This window comes from Tenrec ecaudatus, chromosome 3 (genome assembly GCF_050624435.1).
Source record: "Tenrec ecaudatus isolate mTenEca1 chromosome 3, mTenEca1.hap1, whole genome shotgun sequence".
In the NCBI taxonomy this organism is placed as follows: domain Eukaryota; kingdom Metazoa; phylum Chordata; class Mammalia; order Afrosoricida; family Tenrecidae; genus Tenrec; species Tenrec ecaudatus.
Genome location: NC_134532.1, coordinates 179,403,214 through 179,428,684, shown reverse-complemented (window position 1 = coordinate 179,428,684; position 25,471 = coordinate 179,403,214). Strand labels below are relative to the sequence as shown.

Sequence of the window (25,471 nt, the reverse complement as noted above, 5' to 3'; positions counted from 1 at the left end):
GACAGCATCCCGAGCCGGCACAGAAGGAAGGGCCTCTCTCAGAGCCTATGGGAGTTCGTCTTAGGTGGGAGAAAGGCCAAGAGAAAGGATAAGACACTTATTTTCTTGAGTAAAAGCAGTACTTTCACGTAACAGCCTTAAAGATCTTGCAAAGTGTCCAAGGAATAGTAATGTGATCTTCTGCTAAAGTCTACCTGCCCAAGGACGTAGGTGAGCTAAAGACACTACAGGGAAATGCAAGAGTAAAAGGCCCCCAAACTCTGAAGTATCACTGACTGTAACTGAAGGATTTTGATTAGTTGAGCCTCAGAAATAAAATTAGTTCAGTAATCACTTTATTCTCTGTTCTTTCCTGTTAGACATAACAAGTCTTTTATTTAATGTTGTTGTTAGACTAGACCAATGGGTCTCAAGCTTCCTAATGCCATGACCCTTTCATATAGTTCCTCATGTTGTGGTGACCCCCCCAATCATAACATTATTTTTGTTGCTATTTCATAACTGTAATTTTGCTACTGCTATGAATCGGGTGATGCCTGTGAAAGGGTCATTCGACCCCCAAAGGAGTCGCAACGCACAGGTTGAGAACCGCTGGATTAGATGTTACTGAGTTGACTTACAGTGACCCCGTGTGACAGAAGAAATGTCCCGCAGGGTATTCTAAATTGCAATCTTTTGGGGGAGGAGGGGGGTCAGTTCTTCTGCTGGGTTTCAAACCATCAACCTTTCGGTTAGCAGCCAGGTGTTTAATGACTAGGGCTCCTCTTAAGCCTCGTTGAGATAAGGCTATTGTTTCTCAGACCTGAAAGACTAGAAGGAATTATGAGCACACAATTAGAATAGTGGATTCTGACGTGGCTTCAACTTCACTCGCCAGGGATGTGTGTGTCAATAACAGTGCTTCCCGGCACGAGCCCTGGGCTTCCTCTAGTCCTGATGCAGTAAGAGGACAGAGCTGTTTAGACTCACATAGACATCCGAATGAAAATATGGAGCCAAGGTTTTCCTTTAATATTGAGTCAAAATGAATGTATTTAAACAAAAGATGAATTTCTCTACTTACTTAAAAGGGAAATACAGAAATGTATTTCATAAATACCAATAAAGACCAGATGCCTTACCTGGTGAACTCCAGGACATTGAGCAGTTCATACCTTTCTTCCCGCCCCAGCTGTGGAAGGAAGGAACGCATGATCATATCACCTTGGAAAGATTTTAGGCTGCCTGGAAATAAACCTTAGTCATAAAGATGCAATGTAGACAATGTCAATACAAATCAATACAAATCAATTTCCCTTCTGAAATTTCTCCACGCATCTTCTTTAACAGAATTTACTAACTTCCAGGTTAAGATACAACACTGAACATGCATATTTAATTTCTGCCCTTCCCAGGTCCAGGGAAGTGAATTATTTAATTTGTCTATTCTAGCCAGTCTCTGACTCTCACCAAACAACCTTTCCCTGCATGGGCCTGGTCTAAAGGTAGGGGAAAATACTGCTAGGAGTCACTTGTGAGAAATCATGAACCGCATTCTCCGGAATGCCATCCTGCTGTGTATAAAGCAGGCTCTCTGAGAAGCAGAGGAGGGACTTGATTACCAGAAAGAGCCAGGAGTGGAGTGTGCTCTCTGGGCCGAGATCCCTGCGTTGTGAACCAACTAGATGAGCCGGCAGCTACACCGCAGAGGAGCGGCAGCGGCGGAAGCAAGGTCAGAGCCTGTGACAGTGTGATGGGCTTCCAACCCTCGGGGCAACGTTTCTCACTGGCATTGCAAGGTGGCGACTTCATTCATGAACCCTTTAATCGGGAATGCTGTCTGTGAGTTCTGCATCGCCACTGGAATGGATAAGAGCAGCTGAGAGGTAAATCAGAGAAGATTAATGAAGACACGAGGGTGCCAGCGTTGCTATGGCGATAAGTCGGAGCTGACTTGATGGCAGTTAGGGGCGGGAGGAGGGGATGGTGTGCCTCCACGTCTCACTAAAACGTCAGCAAACCATTACGAACCCGTCCTTCCTTGGTTCTCTTGGTGGGTTCACATGGTCAACTTCAGTCGGCAGTCCAGTGTTTGAGGAACAAGTTGAACTTGCACTTCCCAACCATTCAATGGCTTAAAAGAGTGAAGTTGCAATTACCTCTGGAATGACCAGATCAACCAAACCATGCTCACTGCCACCAGGTCAGTGCTGACTCATAGCGAGCACTCTATGGGTTTCCGAGACTGTAGCGGTTTAAAGGAGTAGAAAACCCAGTCTTTCTGCCTCAGTGCTGCTGGTGGTTTCGAACTGCCGACCGTGTGATCACAGCCCAACCCTGTAGCCAGGAGTGAGTAGGAACTACTTGAGAAGTGATTCATAGCATTGGACCTTCCTACCCACTGGCTGAAGACCAGAGATTTTAGTGAGCTGACTGGCTGAGTTGAGGATGCCGGCATTGTGGGTTTATTCTGACAAACGGCTGGGCTCCAGTCATCCCTATGTTGTGGCAGACAGACCTCCTAGGCCCAATGAAAGATCATTCTCTGGGAACCAACCTGCTGAAAAGACAGCAGACGCTCCCACATGAATCCCACCCAGTCCCTCCGGCAGTGAAAGTCATTATTGGCAAAGACCTTCTAAGACTCAGCTTCCCCACGAGCTTCCCAGTGCCTCAGGCTCAAAAGCAAGGATGCACAGCCACGCCAGGGAGTCTGAGCCCACCGCTCCTCAGGAGGCAAACAAAGCAAGCAGGATGGCAATCCCAGTGGGATAAGATGGACTTTTGACTTAATGGAGCAACACAAAATTATTTGACAGGTATAAAATGGAAAACGACATCCCGGTTGGTCAAGTCAAAGGGCAGAAATAAAGAGGAAGACCCCGACAAGACGGCTCGACAAAGCGACTGCAACAATGGGTTCAAACATAAGAGGAGGACAGAGCGGGACGGCCGCACCTTACAACAACACCCCTGAGAACAAAACAAAACATTTATCCGGAACCACCTTTTGGCAATCTGAGAGGGGTACCTGCTTAAAAAAAATAGCTAACATTATAGAACCAGTTGTCCCCTGAGAGAGAAATTGGAGTAGAGAATTTCTATTGAATCAACAGTCTTTTGTACTTAGGAATCCTGGTGGCACAGTGGTTACAAATTGGGCTGTCATCTGAAAGGTCCAAGGTTCAAAACCACCTGCCACTGCTCCTTGGTAGATAAAAGGGGCTTTCTACTCCTGCAAAGAGTCTCAGTCGCAGAAATCCACCAGGGCAGTTCGACCCTGTCCTGCAGAGTTTCTGTCAGTATTGGGTCGATGGCAGCGAGGTTGGTTTTTTGAGTACTTAGCACTTATTTTTATTTTTAAAGTTGTATGTATAGATTACTTTCATTTAAAAGAAACTTCAAAATAAACAACTTACTGAATCTATAATCACCGAGTCCGGAGTTCTTCCAGTGAAAACAAAGTTCAACTGCTTGGCAGCTCTGACCAGGGCCCCTTCATCTATTGGAGGGAAGCAGGCACAAGCAAATGTGTGGGAAACATTTATCCAAAACTCAAAGGGAAATACTACATGGCAAGACACTGTTTGCTTTCATGAAAACACTTTCATTCCAGTCCTCATCATTAATTTTTTTCTTCTTAAATTATACGTGAATGCCAATGGAATGTGCAAACTAAAAGACACAGAGAAATCTTAAGTGTCTGAGTTTAAAATCCCAGAGTCGCATTTCCCAATCTTCAACTTGATGGGCACGCATAACTAAATGTACCCTTGGCCATACACATTCTCTAGACACCTTTCACAACGTGCGTAGCATACACTTGCTTACACTTTGCTTATTTTTCTCTAGAAAGTCAGATGTCAAAAATGAACACTACCAATGGTGGGTTCAATGGATGTGGATTTGAATAAACTGAGGTTTCAAAAGGGAGACAGTGACTGTATTCCTCATACTACTGCATGCTGTTTCTGACCGTTTCCCAGGAGACAGCGGGTTAGAATGAGATAACCACAGAGCTTCTATCCTGATCATGTGAGATGCGATATTTCTCAAGGCTTTTAGATTCTGAGCAATATCCTGCAAAGTCCCAAGTCTAGGATACAGTTTGAAACCCTTACACACACACACACACACACACACACACACACACACACACACACACACACACACACTTCCACTTTGTGTTCCCACTTTCCTACGATTGTACAATCACCACATTGACCACTTAACTCAATTTTACACTGAAAATGGGTCTACAATGAAGTTTAAATACTAAACCTGAGTAGGTGTCCTAACAAATATTTTTATGGAATCTCTTCTCCACCCACGTAAGGAAACAGTAAGTGCGATGATTCTGATTTTCAACAGAAAAAAGTAAAATTGGGGCTATAAAGTAATAGATGGTTACTATTGTTAGGCAAGTCTTCTATTATAGTAACACCTAGGTATTTTCAAAGAGGAGGAAACTTTCTATATTTAAGAAAGGATCTTTTTTATATAAACCTGTTCGAAACTGGTAAGTCAAATTTCCATATAATTAAGCATACAAGTTAGAAGATTAGGCATTTTGGCATACATAAATTTTAATCCTGAAAAGACTCCTGTTTTTTCCCATGAGTAAGTAAAATTTTTATCTGAAACACATTCAATTTAGCTCCATTTGTACCTGGAGACGCTGCCTGATAAACGATCTTATCACCTTCTCGCTCAGGTACTGCCGTGTGACAGATTGCCATCATTGTAAGAAACTCACATATTACAGGTGCGGTTGGCTATAAAAAATAAATAAACATTTACTTTAGCCCTTTTCCCTTGAGCATTTGACATTAATAACAATATTACTTCATGTCTATCTATTAAGACTAGCTGTTAAGAATTGAGGCGGGGGTGGGTTTATAGCCCACTCAGAAGCCAAAACTAACTATGAAGAAAAAACTTCCACTACCTCCCCCTGGTAACTCAAATCATTCATTCTCACAGTCTCTCATTCACCCTGGAGACGTTTATATGAGACAACTGCATTTTGTCAAATCAAGATGCAGGCATAAAGAAAGCCTGTCCTGAAAGGGGGGAACATACATTCTGAAATGTTCGGTGCTGCTGTGGTTGTGTGAACACACCCAGGGGCTCCATGCGAGAGGACATTGGCAAAAGCCCGGTGGGCGGTGGTGTCACCTGGGCTCGCTCTGAGATGGACCCCGCAGCAGGTCTTAGCCACGTTTCAACTTTAGACATGGCATTCGCGCGTGGCTCCCTTGTCTTCGGGTGGGAGCGCGTTTGAGAAAATAAGAGGTCCGGGTAGGGTGACGCAAAGCGGAGAGTGGCTCGTGGCTGGGCGGCTGACTTAAGCAGGCGCCCATCATGCACCTGCTTTACGTTTAAAGACGCAGAAAGGCTTTACACAAGGTAGGGAGGGGTTTCCACTGCTGCACAGTCGCCATGGGCGACTCGGGCTGGAGGCTCTCAGATGAGCCGTCTAGGGGGATGGATGATGGTGTCTGGGAGGGGCGTGAAGCCCGGAGGACTAAGGAGGGTCTGCGGCGTCATTACAGACCCGGAGGTTGGGGACCTGGAGGAGGCAACTTATGTTCCCAGCGAGAGAAACAGGATGGTGTGGGAGATGCCAGTGACTGAAGCTGAGAGTAGAAGAGGGACGGGATAAGGTCTAAATCTGACTTTTGTGGGGTCTGAAGGTAATAGGTTATAAATGACAAGATACAAATGTATTCAGGCAAACATTACTTGAGCCCCTATCAGGGACGTGGAAATACACAACAAACCATACAAAAAATAACCCAAACAAAGGAACAACCCAGTCCATTCTGATGGAAGGGAACGCCACGTGTGTCAGGATGGATCTGTGACCCACGGCTGTGCAGCGGGGGCCTGTCTGGAGAGAGGCCGTCCCTCGGAGGGGCCTCTGGGTGGAGTTCATCCCCAGCTTTTGGTGTGCCACCAAGTTGCACCTGTCGCAGATCTGGCACTGCCCAGGATTTGAATGAGGCAGGTAATTCATTTCGATCACTATTTTGAATTATTCACCATGCATTGTTTCATATAAATAGAGAGTCCAATAAATCTTTAAATAAAATATCCCACAAAGGCAGAATAACAATTCATAAAACACTACAACTAAATTTCCAACAACCATGACTTTCATGTTAGCAACACAAAAAGGATTCAGCAGTTACACAGTTTGATAGTTACTTAGAGATCATGCATACATATATAAAAAAAAGAACTTTATAAGCATGACAGCGTGTTCTTCGGAGAAACATGAGCTTCGGCTGCTAATGCAGAGATGACGGCTTTCTATCACTTACGTGGTTATGCTGGAGGTTTCCCAGCAGTGATGAGTCACTAAATGGTTTCTCATCTCCAGATGGTGAGCTTTGCCTGCAGGAGTGGGAAGGAAGCAAGCCTGGTTCATTCAGACAAGCACACTGGCATATTTGTGACGCAAAATTTAGGTATATTGGGAAACAGAGGGTAGGAACATGAAGAAGTTTGTGGACAAAATGGATTAAAAGATAATAGACTTCTTCTATGAATTTTTCAAAGCCCCCCCTTCCTTTGGGCTTGCAAATTCTTAATAATCAATGTAAATTTGGCATGCATTTCTTAATAAGACAACATATGCTTCAGAGTTGAATCATTCAAAATGTATTGAAGGGGCAGTGGTCCCAAAATGTGGCAGAGTTTTGCAGTGTAGTGAAAAACAATATTTTATACCCTGTTTTCTAGAGTACAATTTAATCATTGCCATATGCAGTTTAAAATAATGTCAGAAAAGGTAAGAATGAAAAATGCTAAAATAGCAAGAATGAGAGTCTTTCTAGCTCAATAATTTTTTCAATAACTTTAGATTTGATGAAGCTGTTTAAAAATATATATACACTTTTACCTTATGCACTTAAGAAATCTTTTATTGTATTGACTAATATTATATTATAATGTAAAACATGAAAACAATTTTAATATCATATTACATCATCTATCAGCAAATCACTAAAACTATCTTGGCAAATATTTATGTACTTATGTTATTATATTAAAAAGGGAAAAAAATCTAATACCAATAGACTATAATCTAGAAATATTTTAATCACAATACAGATTTACAGGTTAGAAAGAGTAACATAAATGCCACAATGTGTCAAATTATTTTAAAGCCAACAGCTTAAGCTGAAGGGGAAACCACTGAAGAGAATTTTAAAGAATACAATGTATCCTGTATCTTCCAAGAAATACATTTCTCCCTTCAATGAAATGAGTAAACCAGTACATTTATAGTACAAGACATTTAAAAAATTTACAGTTTAATTTATTACTTCTCATATACATCTTTACAAGTATGTATTATTTAGAATTTCCAGAACATCCATGCCGGGCTGATGAAACACATTAGTATTATTCTTATTACTATTATTTTTTCTGTAGGCTGGCCCCAGCACCATAAATTAAGTGGATTCCTGCCCCTCCCCCGAAAAGAATTTGTTCCAAAGGACGACATTGACTCTGCAGCTCCGGGAGATGGACATATCTGATCAGAGCACACGGGAGCAGACGAAGGGGCAGGAGGAGAGAGTGGAACACAGCCAGGCCCACCAGGCCATTAGGATGATGTTCCTGAGTAGAGCAGCCAGTCCACAGAGAGAACAACATGGCTTGCCCCACTATGAGACATGATGCCCCTCAGTGACTAAGGGCGAAACAGGGGACAGCACCGGAGACACAGTGTGGGAATTGCACCTGATCCCACTACACCGAGGCAAATCACTGGGGGAGTGCAGCGGAACAGCAAGGGAATGGAGTGGCAAGGTCCCCAGGGAATGCTGAAAGTGGACTTTGGGGCCAGGGCGTGGTGCCCCAACAGACTGGACTGGAAAACGCTCCTAAGGGCCAGCAAACATCCCTGAACTAACTACAAGCTTTTCTCTTGTGAACTGTTTTGTTCTGTTCTTTGTCAGTGGTTTGTTTTTGTTGTTTTGTTGTCTGGTTGTATACTGTTGCTTTGTTTTCCTCTGTCTTATTTTTGTGCATGTTAGTGACTCCACAGGTCTGTCTGAATAGGACAGGCTGGATGAACTATCTGGAGGAAAAACAATGGGACTGACAGTTCCGGGGGGACTTGGGGTGGGGGGTAGGGGGAGTAAGGAAGTGGTATTAACAAACCCAGGGACAAGGGAAAAACATGGGACCCCAAATGGTAGAGAAGGGGGAGTGGCAGGCATGGTGGGAAATGATCAAGGGTAAGGTTGCTTAGAGAAGAGTTATACTCTAGCCCAGGTGGCAATGAAGCATGGTAGTAGGGCAGGAGGAAGGTCAAGGGAGATGGAGGAAAGAGCTAGGAGTCAAAGGGCATTCATGGAGGTCTAGACAAAGACATGTACATGCAAATATATATAGGAGGCTGGGGAAATAGATCTATGTGTCTATATTTATAGGTCAAGTATTAAGGTGGCGGAAGGACCTTGGGCCTCTACTCAAACACTCCTTCAATGCATGATACCTTCTTTTATATAAATTGGAACTCTATGATTCTCATTCTCCCGACACAACAGCTGGAGCCAAAGTGGGTGAACAAGTAAATGTGGTGAAGAAAGCTGATGGTGCCCGGCTATCAAAAGAGATAGTGACTGGGGTCTTAAAGGCTTGAAGGTGAACAAGCGGCCATCAAGCTCAGAAGCAAAAAAGCCCACATGGAAGAAGCACACCGGCCAGTGCGATCACGAGGTGCCAAGGGACCAGGTATAAGGCATCATGCAAAAAAACAAACAAACAACGATATAAGTGTGTGTATGTATGTGTATATGTATATGTATATATATACCATATTAAATGAAGGGGGAAGTGCAGAGTGGAGACCCAAGGCCCAAGTGTTGGCCAATGGAGATCCCCTCATAGAGGCGTTTAGGAGAGGAGATGGGTTAATTAGGGTGCGAGGTAGTACCGATAAAGAACACAGCTTTCCCCCAGATCCTGGATGCTTCCTACCCCCAACTACCATGATCCGAATTCTACCTTGCAGGCCTGGATAGGACAGAGGCTGTACACTGGTACATATGAGGGCTGGAGGTACAGGGAATCCAGGGTGGATGATACCTTCAGGACCAAGGGTGTGAGGGACGATGCTGGGAGAGTGGAGGGTGAGTGGGTTGGAAAGGGGGAACTGATTACAAGGATCCACATGTGACCTCTTCCCTGGGAGAGGGACAGCAGAGAAGGGGGGAAGGGAGACTCCGGATAGGGCAAGATATGACAAAATAACGAGGTATAAATTACCAAGGGCACATGAGGGAGGGGGGGAAAGGGGAGGGAGGGGAAAAAAAAAAGAGGACCTGATGCAAGGGGCTTAAGTGGAGAGCAAATGCCTTGAGAATGATTGGGGCAGGGAATGTATGGATGTGCTTTATACAATTGATGTATGTATATGTATGGATGGTGATAAGAGTTGTATGAGTCCCTAATAAAATGTAAAAAAAGAAAAGAAGAGAAAAAATGATTAGGGCAAAGACTGTACAGATGTGCTTTATACAATTGATGTATGTATATGTATGAACTGTGATAAGAATTGTATGAGCCCCTAATAAATTGTTAAAATTTAAAAAAAATGAAGAGAAATTAAAGATATTTCAAATGGCTTATCAGAGAGTAGACCAACACAGAGTATATTTCTCCTCCAAATTGTACCAAAATCTTAAAAATGCTTACTATGTGCGGCTTAAAATATATGTGCTTAATATATGCTCCCAATTAGATAATGTGCATGTGAAGTACTCTTTATTTTCTCATCCTGCTTGCTTGTTTGATAAATTGAAATGTCAAAGAACAGTCATAGTAGAAACAACCTGCACTTTGATGTTTCAAAATATTCTAAAGGAAAAGCCTCTAAAAAAATGGGAAGGATATGTCTTGCTAATCTTACTGTCAAGCTTTCATTTTATTAGTAAACAGTTAACATAAGGCAGAAAACAAAAACAAACAAAAAACCACACCCCAAATCCCAAGCTCACTGCCATCTAGTCGGTTCTGATAGCAGATGCAAATTTCAAATGCATTTAGCATCAATAACACTAGCTATACAATTAAAATCTCTCCAACGGCATGTCGCAGTCTCTATTCACAAAGGTGGCTTCTCCAAACTGACAGCTGTGGAATCATTCTGACTCATAGCCTGTAAGGCAGAGTAGAAATGCGCCTTTGGGTTTCTGTGGTACTTATATAAACTGGTGTCAATTTGAGGATTAAGAGTATAGGGGTGGAGTTTAGCCTGTCAATCCAGAGATAGCCAATGAGGCCCTTTGTGGGCACCCTTCTCCTGAGGATTCTGGGAACTCTTATATGTCCTTCTTGGAGTCAGTAGACACTATCTCTCTGCTCACTTCCTGTGAGACATCCCTTAGGAGAAGGCATATGAACCTACCCTAATGCAGCCCTGGGAACTGGAGGAGCAACATGAAGACCCCTGCCAGCGCTGAGATGCCTACAATGCCACTGGATCCTAAGACTTTCTACTCACTGGCCTCATTACATGTGTTTCACGAGTCTGAAGAGGAATTTAAATATTGGTATCGGACATATGGAATAATGTTGGACTTATGGGCTTGGACTAAACTGGGTTGGGACGCTTTCTGAATGTACAATTGTCCTTGTTATAAAACTCTCTCTTATACACATATGCATTTCTAAGGATTTGTTTCTCTAGTGTACCCAGACTAACACAGTTGACAAGGGTGTAAATCTTTATGGGAGTACAAAGTCTCACCTTTCTTGCACCAAATTTTTAACCAATGACACCAGCAGTGCCGCTAGCTTCCACCACATATAATACTGTATAGGGACCACATATAATACTGTATAGGGACACTTCTCTAAGTAGTGGCTTCCTTCCCAAGGTCATTACAAAACCAGCAACAACCCATCAGCTCCTCTCAAGAGCCTGGGGAATGACTTGGGCATAGAGCTCCCTTACCCTTCACCGAAAGTTTATAAAACATATACTTCCAGTGGAAAATAAACCAAAATTAGAAAGCTCATGTCATTAAAAAAGATTAAAAACCAACTGCATTGAAAATAAAAATAATAGTTTGAGTCTGTTGGTTGGCAAGAGTGTATGGATTTGTAAAATTGCCCGATAATAAAACTGTAAAGCAGCATAAACATCTTTTTCATTTCCTCCCTAGAAAACTTTGAGTATAATTTTTTTCCTAGTGGGGTGAGGAAATACTGGTGTCCTGCAAGCAGCAGTGAGAGAGATGAAATCATTCAGGGGCCAGTGAGCAGGAGCCCACACACCTTAATGACGTGTAGTTCTCAGAGACAGACTACAAAGCTCTACCTTACACATAACTATTTCCTGCCTTGACAAAAATGAAGAACATCCACAGCAATGAAAATGAAGATAGGAGGCAGGCGGCTCAGTCAGTATTCACTAGCATTATAAGGGACATGATACAGTTTGAAAGTAGAAAATCCGTATTAAAAAAAACAACAACAAAAAACAAAAAAATAAAATCCGTATAAAAGTCATCTGCAGAAGTGGAACAAAGAAAAAAATCAAATCTATAGTTCTCACCTTAAAACAAAGTAAAGGCAGAGTACAGGAGAAAGCATTGTTTATAATTCAGGGGGAGGACAGAGGCAAATCTGACCACAAACCAAGTGAACTGTGTCCACAGAGCACAGACTCAAAAGACAACCATTTGGGCAAAGAGAGGTCTCAGCTCATCTCCAAAATAGAGAACTCCTGCAAATCATGAAGAGATGGACTGACAGTGTAGCAGAAAAACGAACCAAGGACATCAACCCCCAGCTCACTGACAGCTTTACCCAGGAGAAGGTTTCAAAGAGTTCATGGGGAAAAAAATCCCATAATCTTTTAATTCCATTTTCCACGAACTATTTGAAGGCCCCTTGTATAGGTTCACTCTTACCTAACAATGAACGAAGTGGTATTTTTCACTAGCAATGAAAAGAAGTATAAATTAGGTGGGGGTTTACATTTCAGACCATTGACATTGTATTCAACAGTTTAAACTTGTAATCAATGCCCCTCCAACAGTTCATGCATGTTCCCCTCCCCCTTGACTTCTCTCCCTCTCGTGGACCACTACCTTCCATTTCCCCAAATGAAGACGCGTGGAGTCTAGCCCATGGTTTTGTCTCCTCTCCCCGCTCCTCACTTTTGGCCATCTCCACATGCTGCTCCTTTTGGTGGGAAGGTCTTTATCTTGCTCCCCTCTCCCCTTATAATATTTGTCCATTTGTAATTTGGTAATCACTCAGCATAAAGTTCTCCAGGTTCATCCATGCCAGGAGGTGGTTCCATTGCTTGTTTTCAGTGCTGCATAGTATTCCACTGTATATGCGTACCAGTTCCTTTATCCATTTTTCTACTGATGGGCATTTAGGGTGTTCCCATTGTCTTGTTCTTGTGAACAGTGCTGCGATCAATGTGGGTGTGCATATGTCTGTTCACGTTAGGTCTGCCAGTTGTGTTGTTAGGACATATACGTATCCAGCCGAGGGATTGCTGGATCACATAACAGTTCTAGTCCCAGTCATTGGAGTTAGTGCCATCTGGCTGAGAGAAATGAAATTCAAATTCATATATATTGGGTCCGTGATCAATTTGGCAACACAAGTAACACTATACTGTTGTAATTCAGGAAAACCAGTCAAATCGTCCACTGCGAGTGAAAATATAAATCGGCACAACTTCCCAAGAAGGTTGTTCGGTGCCATGTAGATGGCTCTGGCCCACAACCACTCTGCACAAGGGAATGAAGCGCGCGGTGGTCTGGGGCCGGCCTCGCAGTCAATCCTCTGTTGAAGGCCTTCCTCTTCTTCTCTGCCCTGGTGCTTTACACGGCATGGCATCCTTTTCCAGGGACTGGCCTCTCCTGACGCGTCCCAAGATTGACCATGAAAAGAAGTCTGGCCTCCTTGACTCCACTCTGCCTGCGCTTCCTCCAGCTCAGATCTGTTCCTGCCTCTGCTGTCCACGGGACTCTCAGCATTCTTCTCCAGCGTCGCAACTCAGAAGGGGGCTTGCACAATTTCTACTGAAATTTAAAATTCATAAATCCTTTCTTCCAGTAATCCCAGACCCAGGGATTTATATTATTTACCCAGCACTAAAAGTTCCAAGTTTGTTATTGGAAGCACTTTCAAATAGCAAAAAGATTAGAAACAATCCAAGGGTCTATCAAGATGTCAGATACATGGCACCACAGGCACACAACAGAATGCTGTATACAAAATGGGGAGCTCTTTATGGGTTCGGGAGACATGGATGTGCTGCTAAATGACACAGCTGGTGGGAGAGAGGGGAAACACATGTAAGCATTTGCAGAGATAGCTTGGATCTGGAAGGATGACAGCTGAACTGGTCACACCGACTGCCTTCACAAGGAGAAATGGATCTAAGTCAACGATGGAGGGGAACCTTTCCTCATGACGCCTCTGAATTTGTGATATGTTAATGCATTAGGAGGAGCCCTGGTGATATAGTGCATGACACATTGAGCTGCTAACCACAAGGTCGGAGGTTTGAGCCCACCAGCAGCTCCGTGGGAGATAATGGAGACTGTCTACTCTTGTAAAGTCTCACAAAGCCAGAAGGAGCCAGAGGTCTGCTCCATCTAGTAGCAAGGTTCCTATGAGTCAGAATCAACTCAAAGGCGATGAGTTTTGCTTTCATCCATGCATTATGGACTAAAAAAAAAATTAATCATTCTAATTAGTTTTTGAAAGCAAAAAACTCCATGTAGGTAGCTGAAATATAAATATAACCTATATATGAAATAAATGTACAGATCGTGCACATATCTTCACATTACATACACACACACACACAGAATGACAAATGTGATGATACCACAATGTTCTGTTGCTTTTTAAGGACTCTGCATCTTGTGTTTTAAATAACACTGTTGGTTTCAAATCCAATTCCACTGAAAGTAGATGTCATTTTCAGAAAGGGTGATCAGGAACTTTATCGAGTAGTGACTATAAATAATAAGTGATTGATTTCAATAATATTTTTATTAGGCATGACAAAAGTTGGGTCCACAAACTGTGAAACATCAGCAGCCTGGAATAAATGAGAAGCCAGACGGCTTATCTGCAGATCAGCATTCATATGGGGGTGCCAAGCCTCAGAAATCTACAGCCACGCCTGGAAGCACGTTGATGCACCTAGCTCTTACTGCAGGTAAATAAATACCACTCATTTCATACGTAATTATAGGCCAGATAGAAATGAGAAAACCAAGCCAATTAGAAAATTGTACAACCCACTGATATTGGGATAGTACTTTGAAACATATCACCATCGGAGCATATGAATTAAGCACAGAACCATTTAATGTATTTTCTCTGGAGAATTACCCTTATTAGCATTTACTTAAGAGTGTGTGTCTGTGGGGGGGGGGGTGTGAACAGCATAAAACACCTAAGAAAATTTGAAAAAATACTTAGGTGGGATTTGCTTTAAAATAGTTGGGGAGAAGCATAAATTAAAATTGGCTTTCAGTTCATAGAATTAAAACTGGGTGATAGGTTAAGTCTGTCAACATTTTGTGTATGACTGAAATGTTCCATACTAGAAGTTAGAAAGAGGTGAGTCATTATGGAGATATCAAGTTGATTCTGACTCAGAGAGATGCTATGGAACACAGTAGGACTGCCCTTGTTGGTTTGTGAGTCTGTGAATCTGTACAAGAAGCCTCCTCCTTCTCTTGTGGTTTCAAATTCCTGAGCTGGCAGTGCCGTTACACCGCCAGGGCTCCTATGGAAATATACAGCCTTTGAAAATAAGCGTTTTTTAGGATGTAAGAATAAATGGATACTGAGGATTACTGTATTTTAATTCTAAAAATATTAATATCAATTTGGAGAGAATGGCCAGTTCTTAATAGACATATGACCACATTGATAACCTGTATGTTCATATGCAAACAGAGCCCACCCTTCCTGTCCATGTGACCCTGCACAGCATCATCCTGGTTGACAGCAAACAAGAAAACGGTACTCATTTTGGAGGAGGCTATTGGTTGGGGCTGATTTCCTCTCTGTGAACTATTCCTGTTAACAACAGGTTGACAGGCCAGGGCTGCAGTCATCATCCAGTTAGCTTACTGTCCACTGAGTGTGCTCCAAAGGATGAACAGGGTCATGCAGGTTTGTCTTCAAACTCCACTCCATTTCAGGTACCATCGGACAAAGTGCTCAGCGTTATGTGTTTTTCAACTTGCTATTTTTGCAGCAAACACTGGTTTGTGTAGGGCAGTAAAATTCACATAGCCCAGGGTCATGCCCTATGGAATTTAAGAGACTTCACAGTGAAGGACGAACTTGCCGCACAGCCAGAGGGGAGCGAAGCTTCAGAAGTAACATTAGATTTGGAGCATTATCACCTCTTTCACAGCCCCCACCCCCAAGCCTGCACGGGTGATGTGGGCAGGATGGACGTTTTGACCTGGGTTTTGATAGCAGCATGGAAGCCATGGAGAGGCTCAGCAAATGCTGATTTATTAATGTTTACAGTTGTGGCCCTCTACAAGCTCTCATCAGTCAATGAAATGTCACATGCTCTTGCTAATGCAACCAAACAAGGAAGAGCCAAAGAAACCAAAATCAGTTCCGATGGCAAAGCTCTCTTGTGCTCCAAATGGTGCCATCCTGTAAAGCTCATTAGCATTTAGGGTAGCAAACAGGTGAGACTAGGCTTGACTAGGTGTGCACTCTGGCTTCCCTCTCGGTAGTTATGTAGATTCTGACTGGTAGCAGCCCATCTGAAAGGACAGAACAGAAAAGGCCCTACGTGTGTGCTTCAAGGTTCTCCACCTGTGGGTCACGACCCCTTTGGGGGTGAACGACCCATTCACAGAGGTTGCCTGATTCATTACAGTAGCAAAATTACAGTGATGCAGTAGTAACAAAAATAATTTTATGGTTGGGGGTCACAACATGAGGAACTGTATTAAAGGATCACAGCATTAGGAAGGTTGAGAACCACTGCCCTACAGGGTTTTCCAGGGCTGTAATCTTTACCGCTAGGTACCCTGGTGGTATAGTGATTGGGCTGCAATCCACAGGGTCAGCAGTTCAAAACTGCCAGCTGCTCCTTGTGAGAAAGATGGGCCTTTTTACTCTGGTAAAAAGTCATAGTCTTGGGACCTCACAGGGCAGTTCCACCTTTTCAGTATATGCATGTGGCTCTGCAGTAAAATTGAAAAAAAAACTATTATTCAGATAATGGTGTTTTCATTTGTCTGTAAAAATACATTTATGGCTCTCAAATAATTTTTAAATGTGGGGGACAAGATTGGCTCTTTCGGCTCAAAAGTTTGCCAACCCCAGCTGCAGCGGAAGTATCAACTCTACATTACTAAGATGTATTCAAAATTAAAAGACAAATTAACATTACAGAAAAACAACAAAATGTCTAAATGTAATCTTTGTTTTCAAGGAATTAAATGAAAGGGAAGATTTGCATTGTTACTCTTGAACTCCAACAGAGAGCTTCTTTGGCACTTTCAGAAAAAAAAAACCAACATTACAAATGATTCAGTGTGTGTAGGTGTCAAAATGTATGGCACTCCAAGTTATGCGCGTGTATGAGATACCACATCAGATGTCAACAGGAACCAGACGGCTGCCTCTGCCACTACCATGACTTCTTAGTATTACAAGGCTTCTTGGGCATTTTTACCAAATCCCCACTTTGCTGAATTAAATTTCTGGTTGAAAAATATTAAATAATGTTAAAGGACTACAATGCATATTGGTAATGTGGCTTACCCATAACGCATATGTGTGATCTGGAAATAAAAATGTAATGACTTAGAAAATCACAGTGATTTCCAAAGCATTAAAGAAGCCCGGATCATGAACTTTCACTTGCCAATCAAGCAACGACAGAACTAATAGGAAGATGTGTTACATGAAGATGTGGGACAACGCCGACGGTGTTTGGCAGTCGCTGCTCGGGGCTGCCCAGTGGGTTACAAGTCACAGCAAGGTTTTACAGCAGAATGAAGCACGACCTGGCCCCACGCAACAGCCGCAGTATCAGCCTGCCTTCTGGGGAGGCTTCTTCTTGCTCACTGACCCTTCAACTTCATCAAGCATTACGTCCTCCTCCGGAAACTGGCTCCTCCTGACAGCATATCCAAAGTACCGAGACAAAGTCTCTTAATTCTTGTGATGGCAGGGCATTCTGGCTGCTTTTGAAACAAGATAGATTTGTTCGGTCTTCCGTCAGTCTATGGACATTCAACATTGTTGGCCCAAACCGTATCTGAAGTCTTTCGTTCTGCTTCAGTCGTCCTTATTCGTGGTCTGGTCTCTGCATGGCTATGAGGTGACTGAAAATGCCGAGGTTGAGGCAGCTGCACCTCAGTCCTCAGAGTGACATCTTTGCTCTATCATACTTTAAGGTCTTGAGCAGCAAGACTTGCCTAATACCGCCTTTGTCTTCTTGCCAGCTAGTTGGCATTAATTATGGATCCAAGTAGAATAAGATCCCTGACAATTTCAGGATTTTCTTATTGATGATCATGTTGTTTACCTACTGGTCCGGTTGTGAGGATTTTCGCTTGCTTCATGTGAAAGCACAATCCATGCTGAAGCCTGTGGTCTTTGATTTTCATCAGTAGGTGTTTCAAGTCTGCGTTGCTTTCAGCAAGCAAGGCTGTGTCAACGGCATGTCAGAGACGGTTCACGGTCTTCCCCTGAGCGGGAAGCTGCCCTCTCCGTGCAGCCAGCTTCTGGGACTCTTTCTTCAGTATCGAGACTGACGAAGCAAACAGCAACACGTCCTTTTCCTGAGTTGAAAGCATGGCGTACCCCCTTGTTCTGCTCAAAGGACTTCCTCTTGCTCTGTGTAGGCAGTCTGTAACCCCCATCTTCCAGCATTAGCCATCATCTGCTAGGGTCCACACAGCTGAAAGTCCTTGCTCAAAACAACAAAAGCAAACATCTTTCTGGTACTATGCTTTCAGCCGAGACCCGCCGGACACCAGCAATGATATCCCTTTGTTCCAATCGTTCACACCAAGCCTATAAAATATGGTTTTTAATAGTTCTAAAATGTATCATATCATATTCCAGTAATTTCAGATCTTGGTAGCAAAGACTCCCAACATTTGTCACAGGCATTTTTAACAGCTAATTTCCCAGCTTCTAGCAAGCAGGATCATTAAATGGATGAAAAGATACACAAATGGAAATTTCCACTGCTGAACAAGTCTCAATAGCATCTTTTTTTTGTAGCTTTGTATCATGTGTACATTGAGCCAGCAGGCGGCAGTGCTGAGCTAAAGAATAAAAAACAAAACAACAGGAAAGGTTCAGGCAGCTACCAGGGACATGGTGCAGCAGCTCAGAGAGCCCAGGGATGGAGAGTCCATAGTTACAGACAGGACTGTAGCAACAGTTTGTCAAACTCTAGCCCCCTAGCCTTTACGCTACAGGTTTATAAAACGACTCAAGGTTATTCAATAGAAATGCAAGGATATTCAGCAAATTTCAAGAAATACCCACTTTAGAGCATTGCCATCGTATCTATCTGTTGATTTTTATCTTTTTTGTTCAGGACATAGGTGCAACCCGAAATGAAAACAAAACAACACATGCAAACATCCACAGCACAAATGAAGAGACAGGCAGGGCACCTCGCTTACCATTCATCGGGGGGGCCGCCATAGTCCTCGGGCTCAGGGACATGGCTTCAGACGGAGCAAGAGGAGGGAGGAAGAAAAAGGAGAGGAAAATCATCACAGAAGATTGGAAATCAAAGTGTGGACCCGGGCAGTATGGAGCTCCGGACGTTAGAAAAGCAAAGTTTTAGTTAGCTGAATCTGAAAGAATGGTGGTTAGTACAGTCAGTAGAGTGCGCAGCCTTAAGAAGCTGTGCAAAATTAACCCATGGCTGAATCACTAGCTTGCTTCTTTACCACAAGATGTACAACTTTGTACACAGGATAGAGTAGCTGCAAGAAATATTTGAACTGAGATGTTTGAATCCATTCTAAATAGACAAGTCAATCATATCTTACATAAGCAGAATAAGGTGACTTCATGAAATAAACATGCTGATTCTTAAGAATAAATAATTAGACTCCATTGTACAAGCAACTCTGACGACCCAGTGGAGACAGTTCTTCAAACCAGTATGTTAAAAGTTAACCTCACTTCTAGTATTAAATGCTGTCATATTTTTAAAGGTGAATTGATAGTCGAGTTTCTATTTAAACCGTAATTTGCTAATGGAGGTGTGTGCTACTTTAAACAGCAAGCATACCCACCAGTATCCTTTAATATCACCTGTTAGCTCCTCTGGATCCAAGGAAGGCCTCATCAATTTCATGTCAACCACTCAGGTGGCCGATGACCGTATTTCCCATTTCTTTCATTATATGTGCTTACCTACTATGATTGCTTTAGATTAAGTTTTCTAGCCACCGACAGAACGTCAAGTGCGTAAAAGTAGAATGCCATTGTCGCTTGGGGAGACACACATTAAAAGCTGTTGCAAACTCATGGGATCTTTTCACTTTGAAAATATCCGTTCCACTCATTGCCTTTCAACTTTCACTCACCTGGTCATAACATGGACCTTACCATTCAGTCCAGCCCTCTCCCCACAAAAAACACCCCCAACCCCATGGCCACGGAGTCAATTTCAACTCTCAGCAACCCTATATAGGGATTCCGAGACTGCCTATCTGTATAGGAATGGACAGCCTCAGCTTTCTCCTGTAGTGGCTATGGGGTTTGAACCAACAACCTTGCAGTGAGCAACCTACAGCCTCAGCCACAGCACCACCAGCGCCCCTTTATCCCAGGGCATCTCCACAACTTTAAATTGCCTTTGTGCCAGGATCCACTGCCTTCACTCCAACCGCACTGGTCTTTATTAAAGGACTTCTTAACTGTACGCTTGAGAGGAAGGGGAAATCACGTCCCTGGTGGGTGGACTAACAGAAAGAAAGGGCTAGCCTACTATAAAACTCCGTCGAAACTGGCTGCAGCCCAGTGCTCACAGCACTCAATCCAGATCAACCCCAGAGCTTGAACTCCAGTCTCCTGACGGAACCAGAAAGGGCCTGGTGCTACTCAATCCATAAACATGGACCCAAGTCCCTGCCAGTCCTCACTGTTGTTGACGCTGAGGCTCTGACCCTCACATCCGCGCTCCAGGAGTCATGGAGCTTAAAGGGCCCCAAGCTCCAATGTAAGAAAGCCGTGTTTTTAGTGTTAAATGCTGTCTTCTTACAAACGTATGTGACGCACAGAACTAGATAAAAGTCACGGCTCCAGGAACTTCAAAGTCTCCACTTTCTAACGGAGAAAACCCAACAGAATCCTGCTTTGGCTCAAACAAGAAGAAAACAGCTTTACTTTTAACTTCCTTTTAAAAATTCCCACTAAGCACCAGCCATAAATTTGTAAACTCGAGGCAATGGTTAGCACACAGAGGTGTGCGCTCTGCTGAGTCTGATCGGGCATTGCCCGGAGGGCTAACATCATGTGCTGCCTTGACTGGGCTGGAAGCTCACCTCAATGAGCCTCGTCTTAAGCAAGTGTTAAGCATTGCTACGGGGCCAAGAAGGCCAATAACCCTGTTATTTCCTGTCTAGGTTCCTCACACCCAAGCGTGCCAAAAGGAAATTCCCACAGAAAGGTGGCCGCCAGTAATTACTTGGTCCCGTGGAGAATGCTGGTGTCAGTGCTGTGTCCCGGACTGAAAACAGCTGAGCAGTCTACCGTCACCTGTTTGTCCCATGCTTTTATGTCGACAACTCCGTCGTGCTGACATCCCGGTCCTCAGCGGCTACAGGAAGCGTGGCAGAGGAGATGCCAATAAAACGCCACCTGGGTTTGAACCCCAAACCCAACCCCACTGCTGTGGAGTCGAGGCAGATTCGTAGCAGCCCTATGGGGCAGGGGAAAACGGCTTCTCAGGATTTCTGAAGCGGGAAGTCTTTATGGGAGCTGACGGCCCTCCTCTTTCTCCCTGACAGGGAAGCCAGGACGCATTCAACACAGGTTAGCAATGCTTAGGGACACACACACACACACACACACACACACACACACACACAGTAACTGACAACAGGAGGCCGTTTCACAACCAGTTTCATTCAATTTGACTCCTGGCCACGGACACAGGCAGCCAGCTGAGCTCAGCCGGACAGCTCTGGCCACGTGGCAGAGTCACATCCAGCCTGGGTCCCGAGAGCAGAAAGCCATCTGTCAACTGCGAATGTCTGCGTCACAGTAGAGACAGTTCAGAGTGACAAACTGCACGGCATGTACACACAGGCGCGTGTGTACACATGTCCACACGCACAGGCACACAAATTTAACACAAACCACAAGCCTAAAATAAGCTCTAGTTCTTCACAATTTGACTCCTGGCATTACTTTAACTTAAAAAAATAATAGTGATCCTAAATTAGGAGACCAGTTCAGAACAAAGGATTAAGCATATTCCTAGTTAAGAGTTAAAATGAGCCAACAACAGAATGCTGACTGTTCATCTTTTTTTTTTTTTAAACAAGTTAGAATTTCCTATCGGTAGAAAGGCCCCAGACATCATATGGTCTCACGCTGTTCATTTTATTTTAAACACTTGAAAATACCTGTGAAGGAACTCTTGGAGGACACATGGCAAATCTGTGACACAGCCAGGACTAGAACTCCTGTCTGATGATGTAAACACTGTACTGCACCTGACATAATGTGACTTTCCCAAGAAGAAGTCTATTTCACCAGGAACTTAAGCTATTGATACCAACACCTCACCTCCACTGAGTCAATTCCAACTCCTAGTGACCTGTAGGATGTGAGTTTCCAAGCCTGCACCTCCTTATGGGAATAGCAAGCCCTTTTTATCCCTTGGGATGGCTGGTGTTTTTGAGCTGTTAGCCTTGAAATGAGCAAATCCAACACATAACCGTATGTCACCAGGTCATGATGAAAATACCTGACTCCCCATACTACCCTGACATTGATCCGTCTCTAGAACCTGGAACTGCTGCTGCTGCTTTGACCCACAGACCAGGAAGGACGTTACTCTTGGGAACTGTCTGCAAGTGTTACGGACCTGTTCCAGATTAAGCTAGAGTGGGGTGAAAGCAAGCTCCCTCTTACTATAGCTCTCTGTTCTGATAATTTCATAATCAGGAAGGTTCTATTTGCAATTGTTCGAAGGATATCAATGATCAAAGCGATCACTCCAGAAATAATATTGATGAATGAATGCAGAGTGCTTGTAAAAATAGACGTTGCCATAAATACTACAGCATCCCAGTGGGTTTCTCCTTCTTTCTGGGTAAACTGTGGGCATAATAAGCCGAACCCGCGGTGTCTAGTCAATTCCGCCTCAGAGCAACCCTACCGAGAAGAGCAAGGCTGCCCCACAGGGCCGCCATGTCTGTCAGTCTTTCCAGAAGCAGCCAGACCCATCTCTTCTATGACGTCTATAAGTCTGAACAACCCGGCAGGTGGTAGTTACATAATCTGTTGTCAATTTGAGAGGATTAAGAGTGAAGGGGTGGCAAAATGTGGAGCTGATCCCAAGGGCTCAAGTAGAAAGAAAATGTTTTGAAAATGATGATGGCAACAAGTGTGCTTGACACAATGGATGGATTGTGATAAGATCTGTATGAGCCCCCAATAAAATGATTAAAAAAATAGAGTGAAGGGGTGGAGTTTAGCCTGTCAATCAGGTCCCAGCTTGATGACCCCATTTGGAGGCGCTAAGGAGATCAATAGCTCACTGGAGGCAGGACACAGGCTCCCTCCCTGGGAGACATTGCAGCTGACAGACACATGGAGCTATGCTAGGGCCCTGAGCTAGAAGAGCCAGGTAGAAACCTCCGCCAGCGCTGAGATGCTTCCACCGCCACTGGATCCACAAGACTTTTCTCCCACTGGCCTGTGATCTTCCTGCATTCGGCATCACTGCATGTGCTTTGTGAGTCTGAAGAGGACTTCATAGATTGGTATCAGACATATGGGCTAATATCAGACTTATAGACTTGATCTGGACTGGGCTAGGATGTTTTCTCAATGGTCAATTGCTCTGGTATGTAAACCTCTTTCTTATACCCATGAGTGTCCATGAATTTGTTTCTCTAATCTACCCAGACTAACACACTGCATTAAGCAGCCCCATGCTTAATCCACTGTGCCACCACGCTCCCGCGGGAAGGACACAGGATGTCTCAAGTAGGAGACTATAAGTCTGTCACGCGAGGAGCTTCGGCTAACACAGCAGCCTCAGCAACCGAGACCGTGGAGTAAGGCGTGGGAGAGCCTCTTTCGTGTAGGGATGAGAAGGGCTTCAGAGAAGGAAGAAGGAAGCAAAACAGAATCTAATTATGGGAATGCGTGTCCTTTAAAATCAAAAGCTTGCTCTCACGGTGCTGGGTAGATCAGGCCATCAACTGTCCTTGTAGCCTCGCTGACACACACACTTAGAAGTCACCTTCAGGCGCACGCTCTCCTACCCGGAAGAACAAGGGCACTCGCCTCAATCTATAGCTCTTTGCAGGCCCTGGGACTCGGAGTCATGTTTAATAAATAGTTAAAATCCAACAAATGGTTGCTTCTTTATAATTTTAATCAAGTCATTTCCAATATCCATGGCCTATTTTTATCCTGGCTTTCTATTAGGAGACAGAGGGTGAGTGGGTACGAATGGGTGCAAGCCAGAAAACCAAGGCACCAGTACCATGCAGTTAGGGCTGAGACCAAGGCTCACCAGTCTCACTTGCAGACAAGGGTGGTTGGGAAGTTTGATAATAAGCTTGTGTCCATCCACAATAATGCGTGTCATCTTTCATGATCAGGCGTTTACTGGAAATTAATTCTCTCACATTGCCTAATGATATTATTGCAAAATGAAAGCGTTGGAACACCTATTTCTTTGGAATCCAAAATAAAGGGTGGGTGGAGTACTCACCAATCACATTCTGAAGGGGATTAATAACCTGACATGCATTGCTGACATATTCATTATCACTTGGATTTAAGTTTTATGTCACTATCTCCTCCCGCCATCAGAATTTTACATGGCTCCAAGCTTGCAATAAAAGTTGCTTTTTGGGCCAAGTGTTAAAGGACTAGGTTGTAACAGAAAGGGCAGCGGTTCGAGCCCAGCAACCACTCTGTGGGAGGAAGATGTGGCTGGCAGTCTGCTTCCATAAAGATTCCAAATTAAAAAGCAATAAACCAAACTCACTGCCATAGATTTGATTCTGATTCATAGAGACCCTATAGGACAGAGTGCTCCTGTGGGTTTCCGAGCTTGTAGCTCTTCAGGGGAGTAGAAAGCCCTGTCTTTCTGAGGAGTATCTGGTGGCTCGAACTAGTGACCTTGTGATTAGCTAGCCGACCATAATCTCTACCACTAGGATTCCTTGGAACCGCATGGTGACAGTTCTGTTCTGTTTTGTAGGGTTCCTCTGAGCTGGAGTCAGTGGACTGCAGTGGGTATCAGTGGGTAATTGCAAAGAAGAGAAAGGATTAAAGCAACACTGGAAAACTGTATATTTTATCTTGGAAACTTCTCAGTGATTGTGTGCATTGTTTTGAACCCATGCAAGCTGCACTGAGACTTATGGCAATATACACTGTGCTTGAAACTGACTACCCCGGTGAGAGAGAGACCTGGAGCAGCACAACACCCGGAAAAAAGTACTAGGCAGAGCCCCCATCTAATAGGTAACTTGGTAACAAATTATGAAATGCAAAATGTATATGGATGTGGAGTAAAAACAACTGCTTTTTCAATTAAAATTAATCCCTCTCAATAAGTACATTTCCAAATGTACCAAGCTGGTAATATTAATCAAATGTATATTTAATATTCTAATTAATAGAAAAGAACTTACCCATAGGCAACACCTGCTATGGTGCACTTCTTAAACTGCATGACATTGCAGGTCAGCGTACCAGTCTTGTCAGAAAAGATATATTTAACCTGAAGAGTTGAAAATGTCTCATTAAAATTTCGCATGCCTGCCTTTGTATGACTGGCTTGTCTTTTATAGAAGAAAAGAAAATATAATTACCCATATCATTTTCTAATTATAAAATTATGCAAGGATACCAACTATTAAATGACTGATTTCTGCATTCCTCAAGGGAGTTGTCCACCTATTTTTTGTTTTGTTTGGAGTATTTTAGCAATGCGATAGTTCACCTATACAGAAAGAAGACTATCAAGATATCAGGAAACCTACATTGTTGTTGTTGTTGATGTCACTGTTAGGTGTCACTGAGTTGGTTCTGATTCAGAGTGACTCGTGTACAACAGCTTGAAACTCTGCCTCACCCCACGCCTCCGTCACCGCTGTTGCCGCGTTTGGAGCCGTGGTGGCAGTGTCAACCCATTTCATCGAGAAGTTACCTCTTCTTGTCCGACCCTCTATTTTATCAATAAGTGTGATGTTCTTGTTCAGGGACG

General features: G+C 43.6%; 1 protein-coding gene across 1 annotated transcript in view; it reads right to left on the bottom strand.

Moving 5' to 3' along the window:
- The window catches only part of ATP8A1 (ATPase phospholipid transporting 8A1), a 190,663-nt gene that overhangs the window by 141,232 nt on the left and 23,960 nt on the right, over nucleotides 1–25,471 (bottom strand). Inside the window, exons 8-12 of the mRNA XM_075544993.1 lie at nucleotides 24,897–24,985; nucleotides 6,306–6,378; nucleotides 4,649–4,754; nucleotides 3,399–3,481; nucleotides 1,122–1,171 (exon numbers count right to left, since the gene is read on the bottom strand). Coding sequence (XP_075401108.1) covers nucleotides 1,122–1,171; nucleotides 3,399–3,481; nucleotides 4,649–4,754; nucleotides 6,306–6,378; nucleotides 24,897–24,985 — 401 coding nt within the window. The remainder of the gene's footprint in view (nucleotides 1–1,121; nucleotides 1,172–3,398; nucleotides 3,482–4,648; nucleotides 4,755–6,305; nucleotides 6,379–24,896; nucleotides 24,986–25,471) is intronic.